Source organism: Cetorhinus maximus, chromosome 3 (genome assembly GCF_964194155.1).
Source record: "Cetorhinus maximus chromosome 3, sCetMax3.hap1.1, whole genome shotgun sequence".
Taxonomy (NCBI): domain Eukaryota; kingdom Metazoa; phylum Chordata; class Chondrichthyes; order Lamniformes; family Cetorhinidae; genus Cetorhinus; species Cetorhinus maximus.
Genome location: NC_135881.1, coordinates 158,018,082 through 158,035,962, shown reverse-complemented (window position 1 = coordinate 158,035,962; position 17,881 = coordinate 158,018,082). Strand labels below are relative to the sequence as shown.

At 44.7% G+C, this 17,881-nt stretch overlaps 1 protein-coding gene across 7 annotated transcripts in view; it reads right to left on the bottom strand.

The window, feature by feature from the left end:
- mak (male germ cell-associated kinase) overlaps positions 1-17,881 on the bottom strand; it is a 229,465-nt gene that overhangs the window by 129,632 nt on the left and 81,952 nt on the right. For 5 of the 7 annotated variants that reach the window (XM_078539151.1, XM_078539155.1, XM_078539152.1 and 2 more), the window contains 3 exons: positions 10,676-10,797; positions 7,425-7,568; positions 2,875-2,954 (listed from right to left, as the gene is read on the bottom strand). In XM_078539151.1, coding sequence (XP_078395277.1) covers positions 2,875-2,954; positions 7,425-7,568; positions 10,676-10,797 — 346 coding nt within the window. The remainder of the gene's footprint in view (positions 1-2,874; positions 2,955-7,424; positions 7,569-10,675; positions 10,798-17,881) is intronic. The other 2 variants (XM_078539156.1, XM_078539157.1) reach the window with 1 other exon arrangement.

Here is a 17,881-nt window from a genome sequence, read left to right as displayed (position 1 = left end):
ATAGCTCAGACCCTTCAGCCCAGGCAGCATTCTGGTGAATCTCCTCTGCACCCTCTCCGGTGCAATCACATCCTTCTTGTAATGTGGTGACCAGAACTGTATGCAGTACTCCAGTTGGGGCCTAATCAGCATTTTATACAGTTCCAGCATAACCTCCTGCTCTTGTATTCTATGCCTCGGCTAATAAAGACAAATATCCCATATGCCTTCTTAACTATAGGCATTGGTGGGATCCATCAGTGCCAAAGGCACATGAATTATGACTGCCCTTTGGCTCGTTATCCATGCCAATTGGAGAAAGTACATTAAAGGCTTTCATTGATGATTTGGCTTATATGGAGAGCTGTGCCTCCTTAATGCTTGCCTGAATTCCTATTTTTCACATTCCTGCATGTTAATGCTGAAATGGACTGACTATATTGTGAAGCCCATGACTCCTGCAGTCTCTTGTTAAAGCATTAAAAATGGCAATTGTCCAATGGAACCTTCTCAAGGAGATCTTCCACTTTTCTCTCATCTCTGACTTCAATATTTTGAGTGCAAGCAAGTTGAGGTTGCCCCATGAAATGGGGACCCCAGTGCAACCCTGGGCTCCTCCCACACTGACTCCAACCTCTCCCGTACAGATTTTTTTCTAGTTTCAATTTCTGACTGCACCACAACTTCAATTTCACAAGATGGTAGTGTTCAGATTTTACTTTGAGACCAACTTTGACCCTCCCTCCATGACTGTTATTTTCCCTCCAATCTTCCTGGAGCCCCAGAGAGTGCAGGCTGAGATGCCTCCCGTTATTCTCCAACCTCCCCCAATAATCCTGGATCTCATAGTCATTGTAGTTGATATTTCAACCCTTTAACCTGAACCCATAACTGTAGACCTCACCCCTCCCAATCGCAAGTCTGTGTGCATGGCCATGCACAGAGCAGAGCACCCCTCCAACCCAGGAAAGTTTCACATACCCCCACCCCACACCCCTGGCCTCTGTATTACCTCTTCCCCTTTTACAGGCTGCAGTATGCCTCTCCTAACCCTGACCATGCCATCTACAGCCCAGTACCAAGACAGACAAGACCATGACCATGCCCTGCACACCAAGCTGTGCCTTTTCCCAATTGAGCATACAGCCATTGCCCTCCTTGGAGCAGGACTACGATGTACATGCCATGCATAGCCCTGTAGCATGGCCCACAAAGCCCCAGGACTGACTTTACTCTGGCATCCTGACAATGAGGTACCCTAAGCCCTAGGGACTGACGTCAGTCTGGTAACATGACAATGAGATGCACTAACTCCCAGACGGACTTCAGTCTGGCACCCTGACTACTTGGCCCCAGACGGGGGACTATGACTGTCTTTCTCTTTGTTCTCCCATTCCTTCCTGACTGCTGACAACACAGTGTCCATCCTCCCCCACCCTTCAACGAGTCTCTGTGCAACCCTTCCCTCCTCTCTAATCCTTTCCGCTACCCCATCTCCCTGAGTCTTTGTGCAAGCCTTACCTTCTTGTGCCAAACTTACACAACCCCCCTTTGAAAAACAGAATTACCTGGAAAAACTCAGCAGGTCTGTCAGCATCGGTGGAGACCGATTCTCCACCAATGCTGCCAGACCTGCTGAGTTTTTCCAGGTAATTCTGTTTTTCTTTTGGATTTCCAGCATCCGCAGTAGTTTTTTGTTTTTACAACGCCCCTTTGTATTGCTGACTCTGTGTGCTTCCCTCCAGTTCATGCAGTTTTGTTCCCATTCCACCCCCTACTGTGTCTGTATTCCTGTCTGTCATGTTGGGCTTCAACTTCCTCACCCTTGGTCTCCTCTCTGCCTGCCATTATGCACCCCCATGCTCCCCCATTTGCCCATTGCCCTCTTTGTCTATTTCCCACCCCTCCCACTCACCCTGGTCACAATGCTAGTTTCTGTCTGGGTTGCTACTCTGCCTAAGCTCCAGATAACACCTGCCTGGAAAATGGAGAAGCCAGTGAGGGGAGCAAGCCTACATCCCCACCAGTGTAGCATCTCACTGGCTTTGGTGAGAACCCAGAGTGGCACTGCCGCAGGTAGGCTTTGAGTGTTGCACTCACCTTAAAGTCAGGAGCAAAGTGAGGGCCGACAGCTGGACGCCACTTATGTGTTTCTGACGTGGCACGCAATTGGGAGGGGCTTCATGATTCTGACGAGTAGCGTTTTAGTGAATATTGATAACATGGTAATGCATATAAATGGGATTCCCACCATGGATCAGTGGGAAACCCGACCCACCATCTTCCCCCCATGAAAGTGGTGAGGGGAAAATTCAAAACTGTTTTCCCACCGACGGGTTTCTGATTTTTGACCTCACTCTAAATTTTCCGTTCCCACCCACCACGAAGCCTGCCGTGGGCGGGAGAGGAAAATTCTGCCCAAAACGTTTTAAACAAAAGTTCTTGTTTTCGTAAGGTATAAGATCGCAGAAACATGTTGAATAGGTGACTGTTTATGAAAATTCATATGACTCTTTTAGAGTAGTAGCTTGGAAGTTACAAAGAAGATTATAATCCTGGTTGTTGAAGTTGCAGTCTATTATTCTGTTAGAATCCAATTATTTAACACCCGAGGATAACGTAGACTATCGACTAACTGAAAGCACTAACAAAGCTACCAGTTTTACACATAGAATGAAGTGGGAGAAAGGGAGTTTTGAATATTTTAGCTTCACTTCTAATAGGTAGTATACAATGTTGCAAATACATTATAACATTTCTGAACGAACGGTCAATGGAATATCAGTATTGAAAATATATACTTTTTTTTAGATCTTGAAGGATGGCACATTCTATTGATTTCTGAGTTCCTGTTACAGGAGGGATGGACTACATCAGCCCTTAGAAGAAACCTACCGTGCTTATGGATAAAAGCTAGCCCTTGTATTATCTGATACATTATGTTCCTAATGACTGATTCAGGAAACATCTTGTTTCTGTGAACAGACAATTAAAACAATACGGTATTATTGCAATGTACCAAAGTGAAACAGTAATTTCAGCAAAACTTTTAACATTTGTGGAACCTTCTGAGCAAACCTAGTACTTTACAAAGATTATTTACAAATAATCCAGAGCATTACCTTAATATAATATACACAGATTTATGTTGAAGAATGGGCCTGTAACCCAAAAGTTGGTGTGATATTTGTGCTGGGGAACTGGGATGTCCGCTTTAGCTAAATTGCATCTCAGCTTTTCCCCCTTTGATTCCTGGGGCAGGATTTTTAGCTTGGCGTGCAGGCAGCACCCAATCCGCTCAAGCATGAAATAGCGCATGATGACTTCGGACGAGTGCCCCAACATCATCCTGCGCTTGCACAGTATTTTGGTCGGCAGGTGCGCACGAAAGTCGGAAGCGCACCCGCCGATAATTAAGGGGGCAATTAAGCCTATTAAAGTTCCAATTGTCCCCGATTTTTTGTCCCTGTTTGGCGATTGGGCGAACCTGCATTTTTGATGATACCTCATCCAAGGGCGGGATGAAGGGCATTCCTGCCCTTCTCATCCTGCCCTTCCGTTGTTAAATAAAAAAAATATTTGGACAGAATTTTCATCATCTATATATTCAGGTTACTGATTCTGATGCGTGGACATTTTTTTCTGGATTTTAAAATCTTTACTGATGGCTTTTAAATTCTTCAGCTCCCTGAGGCTCTCTGCATTCAGAGAGCTTTCATTTCACACTCACCTGCGCCCGTGCTTATGTCAGTGCCCACTCCCCTCTTGCCCCCACCCCGGCAGTGCCTTTCACACTAATTCTATCCCAGTTAATGTTAGGGAAGTTGAAATTCTGTACTATTACTGCCCCATTGATTTTGTACTTCTCAGATTTGCCTATTGACTCTTCTGTCTCCTTATGATTGTTTGAGAGTCTATAGTACACTCCCAATACTGTGATTGCCCCTTTTTTCCTTCAGCTCAACCTATATTGCCTTTCTTAACGATCCATCCACCATACCATCCTCCCTCATAGCTATTATTGTTTTTATTATTAATATTGCAAACCTACTCTTTTTTTTATCTCCCTATCATCCAAAAACCTGTAACCAGGAATGTTGAGCTGCCCTTCTTTGAGCCATGTCTCAGTAATAGTTATAATATCATAATCTCATGTGTCAATCTGCATTCTCAGCTCGTCTGCCTTAATTTCCTAGGCTTCTAGGATTAAAGTACATTCAGCACTGTCAAACTCCCTTGTTGTCTATTTCTAGCCTTTGTTTCCTCATTACCGCTGTATAACTAGACGAATAATCCAGGGGCCCAGGCTAATGCTCGGGGGACAGGGGTTAAATTCACACCACGGCAGTTGGTGAAATTTAAATTCAATTGATAAGTCTGGAATATAAAGCTACTCTCAGTAATGGTGACCATCATTGATTGTTGGAAAACCCATTTGGTTCACTAATATTCTTTAGGGAAGGGGCCGTGATTCCAATGAGTTGCGTTTTACATGAGTATTCACGATATTCAAATCCATGCAAACGTTGTTCCTGACATGGTGCAGTGGGCTATCTGACACGCCATGCAAGTCGGGAGCGGAAAATTTCAAACCATTTTTATGCTGGTTAGGAACTGACTTTTGGACGCTCTCCAAATTTTCATGTCTCACCCACCAAGATGCCTGCCACTAGTGGGACCAGGAAATCCTGCCCACAGATTCTAAATAGTTGAGACACCCGTACTGGCATTCCGCTAGTTTGCCAACTTGAAAATCAACCATTTATCCCAACTGTCTGCTTCCAGTTAATTAGCCGATCCTCTATTCATGCTTACCCCCAACACCATGAGCTGTAGAATCTTGAGTAGAAAACATTTTATATGGCACCTTATTGAATATCTTTTGAATTCCAAATACCCTACATATGCTGGTCCCCCTTTATCCCCTCTGTTTGTTACATCCTCAAAGAACTCTAATAAATTTGTCAAACATGATTTCCCTTTCATAAAACTATGTTGAATCTGCTTGATTGTATTTTTATTTTTTTAGGGTGGAATCATCTCAGATTTCCACTAATTGCGGTAGTGGGCAGGAAAAACTGGCCGCAATGGTTGTTTTTCATGCCGTATCATCCCAATCCAATGCATTACTTATGCATTCCTGGGATACACGCCATTTCAATGGTGGGAGGGCTCTGATTCGCCTGCCACATCGTCACCTCGCTGCTTCATTACGCCAGGCACCACATTTAAAATACAGCTGCACTCAGTGCTTTCAGCCCAAGACTGCAACAAAGAAGACATGGCCCCAAAAGGCAAGAAGACTGCAGCCCTCGAGCCATCTTTTGGTGCCGTGGAGGCCCGCTGTGATGTCCTCTATACCCACTTTGGCCGCAGGAGGGGCAGCAACATTACCACTCCGACTTGGTAGGCGATGGCAGTGGTGATCAGTGCCATTGCTGCACAGCAGAGGTTGGCCATCCAATGCAGAAACATGATGAATGATCTCATCCATGCAGCCAGGGAATGGAAACCATCTCATCACTCCAAACTCACACACTCAAGTCCATCACGTATTCACTGGCATCTCAGTCACTGCCAGCTCAAGGGATATCACCACCCATTCTCTCACACATACCCTCACATGTCCATCTGGCCTCATCTCATCTGGAGGCTGCCTCCTCAGTCCTCACCATCTTGAGGCCACTTGCAGAAATCAACATGTGCCCCCACACACAGCTTGGGATACCCTCCTGCCCCTGTACAGATCTTGTCCTGCGGCCTCTTCCCTTGCTTGAGGCCACTTCTCCCCCTTCCCCAAGCAAGCCCTAACCCTGCAGCCATTGCAAAGCTACTCACATATGGTTGATCTGGTAGGTACAGACCTGCCCATGGGCCCTCCTAAAAGTGATGTGGTGCTGTCTGTGAAGCCTGGCACTGATGACTGCGAGTGCTGACCGAAGCAAGGTAAGAAAACAAACCTTGAAGTCCCGAGCAATGTGCAGCCCGCCAAGTGGACTCCCTATATATGCTGTTGTGTTTTCCTGTTGATGTGGGTGGACGATCCAGCCGGAGGGGGTGGGGGGGGCGTGCGAATGAGTCCGGTGGGTTGCCCTTATAATATTACATTTAGGTTCCTGATGTCCGATGACAGGGAACACGGCCCACCATTGACTGGCTGAGTGGACGATCGCAAACTGGTTTCATGACGTCTTGAAACCAATTTTTGGCCTTCTCGCCATATTATCTGCTCATGCCACTGAACACGCTCGACGCCAGTGAGCACAGAAAATCCCGGCTTAATGTCATGCTACTACTTTCTTAATAATGGATTCTAGCATTTTCCCAATTACTGATGTTAGGCTAACAGGCCTATGGTTTCCTGCTTTCCATCACCCTCCTTTCTTAAAGAGAGGTGTTACATTTGCAGTTTTCCAATCTGGTGCCTTCCAGAATCTAGGGAATTTTGGAAGATCACAACCAATGCAATCACTATCACTACAACCTGAGATAGAGATCATTAGGTGCAGGGGACTTGTTAGCCCTTAGTAGTTTGCCTTTTTCTGTTGTGATATTGATTGTTTTTAGTTCCTCCCTCTCTTTAGCATTTTGATTTTCTGCTGTTCTTGGGATGCAGTTTGTAACTTCCACTGTGAAGACAGATGTAGAATATTTGTTCAACGTCTTTGCCATTTCCTTGTTACCCATTATTGATTCCCCAGTCTCATCCTCTAAGGGACCATTGTTTACTTTAGCTACTCTCTTCCTTTTTATGTGCTTGAAGAAGCTCTAATTGTCAGTTTTTATATTTCTTGCTAGTTTTCTTTGACATTCTAATTTTTCCCTCTTTATTATTTTATTAGTCATCCTTTGCTGGTTTCAAACATTTTCCCAATCTTCTGGCCAACCATTAATCTTTTTAGCATTGCACTTTTTCTTTTAATTTAATACCATCTGTAATTTCCTTAGTTCGCCATCAGTGGGGAATTCTTCTCATAGGCCAGAATTTTACACTCCCCCACCCACACAGGTGGGTTCTGAGGCTGTGGGGGGAGTGTGAAATTGCAGGGTCAAGATTCCCTCCAGGCTCCTGCTCGCCCTGACTTCGCAGCGATTTTAGGATGGGGCAGGTAGGGCTTCAGATAGGAAGCCCACCCTTGCCCCAGTTGAGGTCCTAGGGGCGATTTCCTGCCCACCCTTAATTTTTAGGCCGGCAGATGGATGACAGTTCAATAGGGGAGAAGGGGAAAGCCGGAAATTAAGAAAGGTCAATCTCGGGCGGGAATATGGTCGGGGGGGGGGGTGCCTCCATCAGAAGCCCCCCTTCTGACTGGGGGCGCCCTCCCCTTAAGGCCCGGTGACCTTCAGACTTCCCTCTCCACCCCAGCCTATCGCCCACAACCCCCCCACTCACGACCCCCCCAAGCCTTTCCTACCTTCCCTGCCCTGGGACATCTGACACTTACCTGGGCCTCCAGTTCCCAGGAGTTAGGCTCTGACAGCTCCGTGCAGTGCCTCTTCCTGCCACTGCAGCGTTGTTGATGATGGAGCTGGAGAGCTGCTGGCCAATCTGATTGGCTGGCAGTTCTTCAAGGCAGAACTTCCTCCAACTGAGGGGCAGAAGTCCCATGTTATGCCAATCGATGTTCGTTAGAGCATAAAATTGACAACAGGGCTCTCGGAGTCGACAAGGTTGTGTTCCTCGCTGACTCTTTGGATGGCGGGGGCTTTCATTCTCTATGGAATATATCTTTGTGGAGAGTTATTAAATATCTCCATAAACGTCTGCCACTGTTTATCTACCATCTTACCTTTTAATCTATTTTCCCAGTCCACTGGAGACAATTCTGTTTCCAACATGAAAAAATGTGATGTTATCCACTTTGGTAGGGAAAAAAGAAATGCAGAGTATTTCTTAAACGGTGAGGGAAGTGTTGGTGTTCAAACAGACCTCGGTGTCCTTGTTCATAAGTCACTGAAAGCTAACAGGCAAGTGCAGGAAGCAATTATGAAGACAAATGGCATGCTGGCCTTTATTGCAAGGGAATTGGAGCACAGGAGTAAAGAAGTAATTCTACATTTGCATAGAGGCTTGATGAGAATGCACCTGGAGTACTGTGTACAGTTTTGGTTTTCTTAACTAAGAAAAGATATACTTTCCATAGAGGGCGGGCAATGAAGGTTCACCAGACTGATCCCTGGGTTGGCGAGGTTGTCCTCTGAGGAGAGACTGAGGAAATGGGTTCTAGAGTTTAGAAGAATGACAGGTGATCTCACTAAAACATACAAAATTCTTACAGGGCAGGAAGGATGTTTCTCCTGACTGTGAGGTCTAGAGCCAGGGGACACAATCTCAGAATAAGAGGTAGGCCATTTAGGACTGAGATGAGGAGGAATTACTTCACTGAGGTTGGTAAATCTTTGGAATTCTCTACTCCAGAGGCATAGCTGCAGAGTGACCAAGGCTGGGAAATGAATATTCAAGGGAATTCGACATTTAGAAAGGACAGGCAAAAAGTAAAAGTTGGTAGGTTAGCACCAATAATAAGGGATGACATCAGTATATGAGTGAGAGAGGATCTTAGATTGGAAGAACAAGATGTAGAATCTGTTTGGGTGGAGCTAAGAAACAGCAAGGAGCAGCAAACATTGGTTGGGGTTGTTTCGAGGTCTCCAAACTGTAATGATGATGTAGGGCACTGTGCAAGTCAGGAAATTAGAGGTTCATGTAACAAAGGTAATATAGTAATCATAGGTGACTTCAATCTACTTACAGACTGGATAAATCTAATGAGCACTAATACTGTAGAGAATAAATTCCTAGAATGTGTACAAGATGGTTTTCTAGAGCAGTATGTTGAGGAACAAACTAGGGAACAGGTTGTTTTAGATCTAATATTATGCAATGAGTAAGGACTAATGGATAATCTTGTTGTGAAAGAACCTTTAAGAAAGAGTCACCGTAATATGATAGAATTTTCCATTAAGTTTGACAATGTTCAATCTGAAGGGGTCTTAAATCTAAACAAAGGAAGCCATGAAGGTATAAGAGGCAAGTTGGCTGTGGCGGATTAGGAAAATATATAAAAAGGCATGACAGTAGACAGACTAGCAGACAGCAGACAGAGTAGTAAGACACTTGATTTAAAGAATCAATACATGGTTTACAACAAATATTCATTCCTTTAAGGCACAAAAGCCCACAGGAAAAGTGAGTCTATGGAATGTATCTTTGTTGAGAGTTGTTAAATATCTCCATAAATGTCAGCAACTGTTTATCTGCCATCTTACCTTTTTCCTTTTTAATCTATTTTCCCAGTGGCTAAAAGGTGAAGTTAAAAATTACATTAGGTGAAAGGAAGCGGCTTATAAAGTTACAAAAATGTAGTAAGCCTGAGGGCTGGGAGCATTTTAGAAATCAGCAATGGCAGACCAAGAAACTGATAAAGAAGTGGAGAATGGGATATGAATGTAAACTACCAAGAAACATAAAAACGGACTGTAGAAGCCTCTATACACAAAAAAGGAAAAGATTAGCAAAGACAAGTGTGGGCCCATTACAGGCTGAGACAGGGGAATAGGGAAATGACAGAGTAGCTAAATAATTACTTTTTGTCGTCCTCACAGAGGAAGATACCAAAAAGCCTCCTATAAATAATACAGACCCAAGGGAATAGCAGGAATGAGGAAATGAAAGAAATTAGTATTATTGAAAAAGTAGTACTGAGAAATTAATGGGACTGAAAGCTCATAAATCCTCAGGACCCCATGATCTATTTCCCAGAGTGCTGAAAGAGGTGGCTGTAGAGATAGTGGATGCATTGGTAGTCATCTTTCAAATTCCATAGATTCTGGAATGGTACCTGCAGATTGGAAGGTTGCAAATGTAACCCCACTATTTAAGAAAGGAGGGGGAGAGAAAATGGGGAATTACAGGCCTGTTAGCCCGTTGTCAGTAGTAGGGACTATGGGAAAGGACAGGGTGTGGGACTAGTTGAATTGCTCTTGTAGAGAGCCTGCAAGGGCTCGACAGGCCAAATGGTGATGTAACTATGTTATGATTCTATGGCTGTTTCCAGGGATAAGATTAAAATTACATGGATAGAGTTGAGAAGCTGGAATTGTTCTCCTTACAGCAGAAAAGAATAAGTGGGCATTTGATAGAGCCTTCAAAAAGGAAATACTTGAAGATAAAATTGTAAGGATAAGGAGAATGGGCAGAGGGGTAGAACTATCTGGATTGCTCTTTGAAAAGGCCTATGTAGACTTGATGGGTAGAATGGCCTGCTTCTGTGTTGTACTATTCTGAGATTCTAGTCTTGGACAATGCTGGGCAAGGAATCCTGAGATTACCACTCCTCATCTTGCAGGATGCCAGGTCTTTCTTTACCTACGTCATTGACTCCCACACTGATCAGAACAACCACTTGCTACTCTCTGTGTAGGCAATCTTTTAGTATCTTTTTGATACATCGTTTGACTTGGCCCCTGGAGACAATAAAGTATCCGGGACTGTATTATATAATATGCTGCATGATATAACACTCCGTACTTTATATGATACAGTGTGCTACATAATGCATTTTGTGTTGCATTATATAATACTTTTTATTATAAATTAGCATATCCTCCAATTCACCATAAGCAGTGTCATTAGAAACTTGCAGGTGGAAATTTTTTAAATGGAGCAAAATAAATCGCAGAATGAAAAACCTACCTGTCTTTCATTAGCTGATACAGGTTTTCTTTCATGTATTCAAAAACGAAGTAAAGATGGTCATTTTCCCTTATAACTTCTTTCAGCTTGATAACATTTGCATGGTTTAACTTCTTAAGTGACTGCAAAACACAATTTAAAGCCACATTATTAATCTCATATTTATAGCATTCAGACATTTTATATTGAGGGAAAATCTTGCTGAACCAACCTTTTTGATTTTTTTGAGGAGGTAACAGAGAGATTATACAAAGGTAATGGTGTAGATGTAATTTTTCTGGATTTTCAAAAGGCCTTGGACAAAGTGCACCGAAGTAGACTAATGAATAAGGTCAGAGAATGTGGAGTTGGGACAAGTAGCAGAATGGATTGCAAGTTGGCTTCAAGACAGAAAGCAGAGGGTGGGTTGTTCAGAGTGACAGAAGAGGTCAGTGCTGGGACCACTGCCATTCACAATTCAATAAATTAGGAAAAACACAATTTCTAAATATGAAGATGAAATTTGGAGGGGGTGGGTGTGGAACAATCAATACTAAGGAGGACTGCAACAAATTACAGCATGATATTAATAAACTTGCAGAACGCGGAAATAATTAGCAAATTAAGTTTAACATAGATAAGTGTGAGGTAGTACACTTTGGTAGGAAGAATAGAGAAGCTGTAAGGACATAAAAGAAGCAAATAAAGCACCAGGCTCTATTTCTTGAAGGGCAGAATTGAAAAGTAGGGAAGTTATGCTATACCTGTATCAAGCCTTGATTATACCACGCTTAATGTGGAGTTCTGGTCGCCATATTGTAAAAAGGGTATAGAGGCACTGGACAGGGCACAGAGAAGATTTACAAAGATGATACCAACAATGCATGGGCATATGTATCAGGAAAGAATTGACAGGTTGTTTTTTTTTTCTATTGAAGAAAAGCTCAGGGGTGACCTAATAGAGGTCTTTAAAATTATGAAAGGTTTTGATAGAGTGGATACAGAGAGAGTGTTTCTAGCAAAACCAGAGACCATCAATATAAAACAGTCACCAAAAAATCCAATAAGGAATTCAAAATAAAGTTGTTTACATAAAGCATGGTGAGAATATGGAACTCGCTACCTTATCCGGATTAAATTCCATTTGTCACTGATCAGCCCATCTGACCAGCCTGTCTATATCCTCTTGTAATCTAAGGCTATCCTCCTCACTATTTACCACCCCACCAATTTTCGTGTCATCCGCGAACTTACTGGTCAACCCTCCTACATTCAAGTCTAAATCGTTTATATATACCACAAGGGACAGGAGGGCTACAAGGGGTCATGAAAAGTCATTGGCAACCAGGATTAAGGAAAATCCCAAGGCCTTTATACATATGTAAAAAGCAAGAGGGTAGCCAGGGAAAGGGTAGGCCCACTCAGGGAAAAATGTGGGAATCTGTGTGTGGAGCCAGAAGAAATGGGAGAGATACTAAATGAGTACTTCTCATCAGTATTCACCAAAGAGAAGGACTTAGCAGTCGATTTGTCTAGGAAGAGTGTGTAGATAGCCTGGATTATGTTGAGATCAAAAAAGAGGTGTTAGAGGTCTTGGAGAATATTAAGGTGGATAAGTCCCCAGGGCCAGATGGGATCTACCCCAGAGTACTGAGGAAGGCCTTGGGCCTTGTCAGAAATCTTTGTATCCTCACTGGCTATAGGTGAGGTCCCAGAGGACTGGAGAATGGCCAATGTTGTTCCATTGTTTAAGAAGGGTAGTAGGGATAATCCAGGAAATTACAGGCCAGTGAGCCTTACGTCAGTGATGGGAAATTATTGGAGAAGATTCTTCGTGACAGGATTTACTACCATTTGGAAGCAAATGGGCGTATTAGTGAGAGGCAGCATGGTTTTGTGAAGGGGAGGTCGTGTCTCACTAACTTGATCGAGTTTGTCGAGGAAGTGACAAAGATGATTGACGATGGAAGGGCAGTGGATGTTATCTACATGGATTTCAGTAAGGCCTTTGATAAGGTCCCTCATGGCAGACTGGTACAGAAGGTAAAGTCGCACGGAATCAGAGGTGAGCTGGCAAGATGGATACAGAATTGGCTTGGTCATAGAAGACAGAGGGTAGCAGTGGAAGGGTGCTTTTCTGAATGGAGAGCTGTGACTACTGGAGTTCCTCAGGGATCAGTGCTGGGACCTTTGTTGTTTGTAATATACATAAATGATTTGGAAGAAAATGTAACTGGGCTAATTAGTAAGTTTGCAGACGACACCAAGGTTGGAGGAGTTGCAGATAGTGAAGAGGATTGTCAAAGGATACAATGGGATATAGACTGGTTGGAGACTTGGGCGGAGAAATGGCAGATGGAGTTTAATCTGGACAAATGTGAGATAATGCATTTTGGAAGGTCTAATACAGGTAGGAATTATACAATAAATGGCAGAACCCTTAAGGGCATCGACGGGCAGAGGGATCTGGGTGTACAGGTCCATAAGTCACTGAAAGTGGCAACGCAGGTGGATAAGGTAGTCAGGAAGGCATATGGCATGCTTGCCTTCATCAGCAGAGGCATTGAGTATAAAAGCTGGGAAGTCATTCTGCAGCTGTATAGAACCTTGGTTAGGCCACACTTGGAATATTGCATGCAATTCTGGTCGCCACATTACGAGAAGGAAATGGAGGCGTTGGAGAGGGTGCAGAGGAAGTTTACCAGGTTGCTGCCTGGTCTGGAGGTTATTAGCTATGAGGAGAGGTTGGAGAAACTCGGATTGTTCTCACAAGAGCGACGGAGATTGAGGGGTGACTTGATAGAAGTTTACAAAATTATGAGTGGCATGGACAGAGTAGATAGTCAGAAGCTTTTTCCCAGGGTGGAAGAGTCAATTACTAGGGGACACAGATTTAAGGTGAGAGGAGAAAACTTTAGAGGAGATATGCGGGGCAAGTTTTTTTACGCAGAGGGTAGTGAGTGTCTGGAATTCGCAGCAAGAGGAGGTGGGGGAAGCAGATACGATAGTGGTGTTTAAGAGGCAGCTTGACAAATACATGAATAGGATGGGAATCGAGGGATACGGACCTCGGAAGTGGAAGATGTTTTAGTTTGACAGGCAATATGATCGGCGCAGGCTTGGAGGGCCGAAGGGCCTGTTCCTGTGCTGTACTTTTCTTTGTTCTTTGGTCCCAACACCGATCCCTGTGGAACCCCATTGGACACAGGCATCCAGTCACAAAAACACTCCTTGTTCATCACCCTCTGCCTCCTGCCACTCAGCCAATTCTGGATCCAATTTGCCAAATTGTCTTGGACCCCATGGGCTCTTACCTTCGTGATCAGTCTCACATGCGGGACCTTATCAAAAGCCTCGCTAAAGTCTAATTAGACAATGTCAAAAGCATTGTCCTCATCTGCACACGTGGTCACCTCCTCGAAAAATTCAATCAAATTGGTCAGACATTACCTCCCCTTAACAAAACCATGCTGACTGTCCTTGATTAATCCCTGCCTCTCCAAGTGTAGATTAATTCTGTCCCCCAGAATTGCTTCCAATAGTTTCCCCACCACTGAGGCTAGACTGACTGGCCTGTCATTCCCTGGTCTATTCCTTCCTTCCTTCTTGAATAACAGTACCACATTGTCTGTCCTCCAGTCCTCTGGCACCTCTCCTGTGGCCAGAGAGGTATTGAAAATTATTGCCAGAGCCCCTGCTACCTCCTCCCTTGCCTCACTCAACAGCCTGGGTTACATTTCCTCCAGGCCTAGAGATTCACCAACTTTGAAGCCTGCCAGACCACTTAGAACCTCCTCCCTTTCTATGCTAATTTCTTCAATTATATCACAGTCCTTTTGCCTGATTTGCATACCCATGTCGTCCCTCTCACTTGTTAACACCGACACAAAGTATTCATTTAGAACCCTACCTATGTCTTCCGGCTCCACACATAAATTACCACTATGGTCCTTAATGGTCCCTACTCTTTCCCTAGTTATCCTCTTACTCTTATTGTACTTGTAAAACAGCTTTTGATTTTCCTTTATTTTACCTGCCAGTGTTTATTCATGCCCCCTTTTTGGCTCTCCTAATTTCCTTTTTAAGTTCCCCCCTACACATTCTATACTTCTCTGGGGCTTCAGCTGTTTTGTGCCCTCGGTATCTGCCAAAAGCCTCCCTTTTTCTCTTTATCCAATCCTGTTTATCCCTCAGGGTTCTCTGGGTCTGTTGGTCCCACCCTTTGTCTTTACTGGAATATGTTGGCCCTGTACACTCCTTATTTCCTTCTTGAATGAGTCCCACTGCTCTGACGCAGATTTACCTTAAAGTAGTTGCTCCCAGTCCACTATGGCCAAATCATATCTGAGCTTATTAAATTCGGCCTTCCCCCAATTTAGAACTCTGATTTCTGGCCCATCCTTGTCCTTTTCCATAACAACCTTGAATCTAACGGAGTTATGATCACTATCAGCAAAATGCTCCCCCAAAGATATCTCTACCACTTGCCCGGCTTCATTCCCTAAAATTAAGTCCAGGGCCGCCCCCTCTCTTGTAGGACCTTCTACGTACTGGCTTAAAAAGCTCTCCTGGATGCATTTTAAGAATTGCGCTCCCTCTAAACCTATCACACTATGACTAACCTAGTTAATATTGGGGAAGTCGAAATCTCCCATTATTACTACCCTATTATTTTTCCACTTTTCTGGAATTTGCCTACATATCTGCTCTTCTATTTCTCTCTGACTGTTTGGGGGAGTATAGTACACTCCCAGCAATGTGATTGCTCCTTTTTTGTTTTTAGGTTCTACCCATATGGCTTCATTTGATGAGCCTTCTAAGGTGTCATCCCTCCTTATTGCTGTAATTGATTCCTTGATCAATATTGCGATACACCCTCCTCTTTTACCTCCTTCCCTAACACGCCTGAAGATCCTAATATCCTGGAGTATTGAGCTCCCAATCCTGCCCCTCTCTCAACCATGTCTCTGTGACAGCAATGGCATCATACTTCCATGTGTTACTTTGTGCCCTCAACTCATCTGCCTTATTTGTCAGACTCCTTGCATTAAAATAAATGCCATCCAACTTTGCCAAGCTCCCTTGTGCCTTAATTGGCCTATAATTTCTATGCCTTCCAGACTCACTTGCTCTCTCTTCTAATTTTGGCTGTGCATCTCCCCCTGCTGAACCTCCTCTAAGGATCCCATCCCCCTGCCAAGTTAGTTTAAACCCTCCCCAACAGCACTAGCAAACCTCCCCGCAAGGATGTTGGTCCCATTCCGGTTCAGGTGCAACCCGTCCGCCTTGTACAGGTCCCACCGCCCCCAGAAACGGTCCCAATGTCCCAGAAATCTAAAGCCCTCCCTCCTGTACCATCTCTCTAGTCACGCATTCATCTGGACTAAACTCCTATTTCTAAACTCACTAGCGCATGGCACTGGAAGTAATCCAGAGATTGCTACCTTTGAGGTCCTGTTTTTTAATCTGTTTCCTAGCTCCCTAAATTCTGCTTGCAGGACTTCATCCCTCTTTCTAACTATGTCGTTGGTCCCAATATGCACCATGATCTCTGTCTGTTTGCCCTCCCCCTTCAGAATGCCCTGCAGTCGTTCAGTGACATCCTTGACCCTGGCACCAGGGAGGCAACATACCATTCTGGAGTCACGTCTGTGGCCACAGAAACACCTGTCTGTTCCCCTTACTATCGAGTCTCCTGCCACTATTGCTCTTCTCCTCTTTTCCCTCCCCCTGGTGCAGCTGAACCACTCACAGTGCCATGAGCGTGACTGAACTCCCCAGAGGAACCGTCGCTCTCACCGATTTCCAACACAGAAAAACAGTTCTCAAGCAAGATGCACCCTGGGGATTTCTTGACTACCTGCCTGATATCTTTCTTCTGACTGATGGTCACCCAGTCCCTCTCTGTCTGCACTTCCGTAAGCTGCGGGGTGACCACGTCTAAAAACGTGCTATCCACGAAACTCTCAGCCTTGCGGATGCACCTCAGTGCCTCCAGCTGCCACTTAAGCTCCGAAACCCGGAGCTCAAGTAGCTGCAGCTGGTGGCACTTCCTGCACACGTGGTCGGTCAGAGCGCAAGGAGCGTCTAGGACTTCCCACATGTTGTAGGTGGTAAATAACATGGGACTAAGCTGCCTGCCATGCCTCTAGTTGAAAAAAACCCCTTACTTTAAGTTAAATAAAAGTAAATAAAGTTAAATTATTTATGTACTTTAAATAAAAACTAGAATCCTTACCTTTCCTTAGTTTAATCTATTTTAAACTGGAGAAAAAAACTGGAGAAAAACACTTACCCACTACTCACCAATCAGCTCTCATCTTTGTGCGTACGTCACTTTTTGAAGCTTCCCCACACTCGCACTGGTTCTGATCTCTCCGCTGCTCTCTTGCGCTGTCTTGTGATGTCACTCTTGTTATTTTCAACAAGAACTAACTGTAGGACACTCTTCCCAGACTGCTTCACCGCGATGCTGACTGCAGGACAATCTTCCCAGGCTGCTTCACCGTGATGCTGACTGCAGGACACTCTTCCTACTGCTTCACCACGATGCTGACTGCAGGACACTCTTCCCAGGCTGCTTCACCGTGATGCTGACTGCAGGACACTCTTCCCAAGCAGCTTCACCGTGATGCTGACTGCAGGACTCTCTTCCTAGACTGCTTCACCTTGATGCTGACTGCAGGACACTCTTCCCAGACTGCGTCACAGCGATGTTGACTGCAGGGCACCCTCCCCAGACTGTACCCCAGGGATGGCTCCAGGAAGCACAGCAGCCTCATGTCACTGGCCTGGGAGGCCGTCACAGAGCAGATCAGCATAGCCAGCAACCACACCCGAAATGTCATCCAGTGCAGGAAGAGGATGAACGATCTCATCTATTCCACTAGGGTAACTCATCCTCCAACTCCCTCTAATATCAAACTCTCATCGCGGCATCATGCACTCAAAGGGCCACTCTCCTCAGGGATCTCACACAACCATTAGAGGGGGGGCACATATCATTACTCTTTCTCTCACAGAGACTTTCACATCACCACCATCCCATCTAGCATGTTGCTCACACTCCATCCTCTGATCCTTCTGGGGAGCGCTCACCACACAGGGATCATGCATCTTACCCAACCTCTGCTCCATCCCTTCTTATCACATGCCTTTCTTTCTTCTTCACGCAGGCCAAGCTGGCACACAACAGGTCGAAAGATTGCAGACCGGGGGAGTGATGAC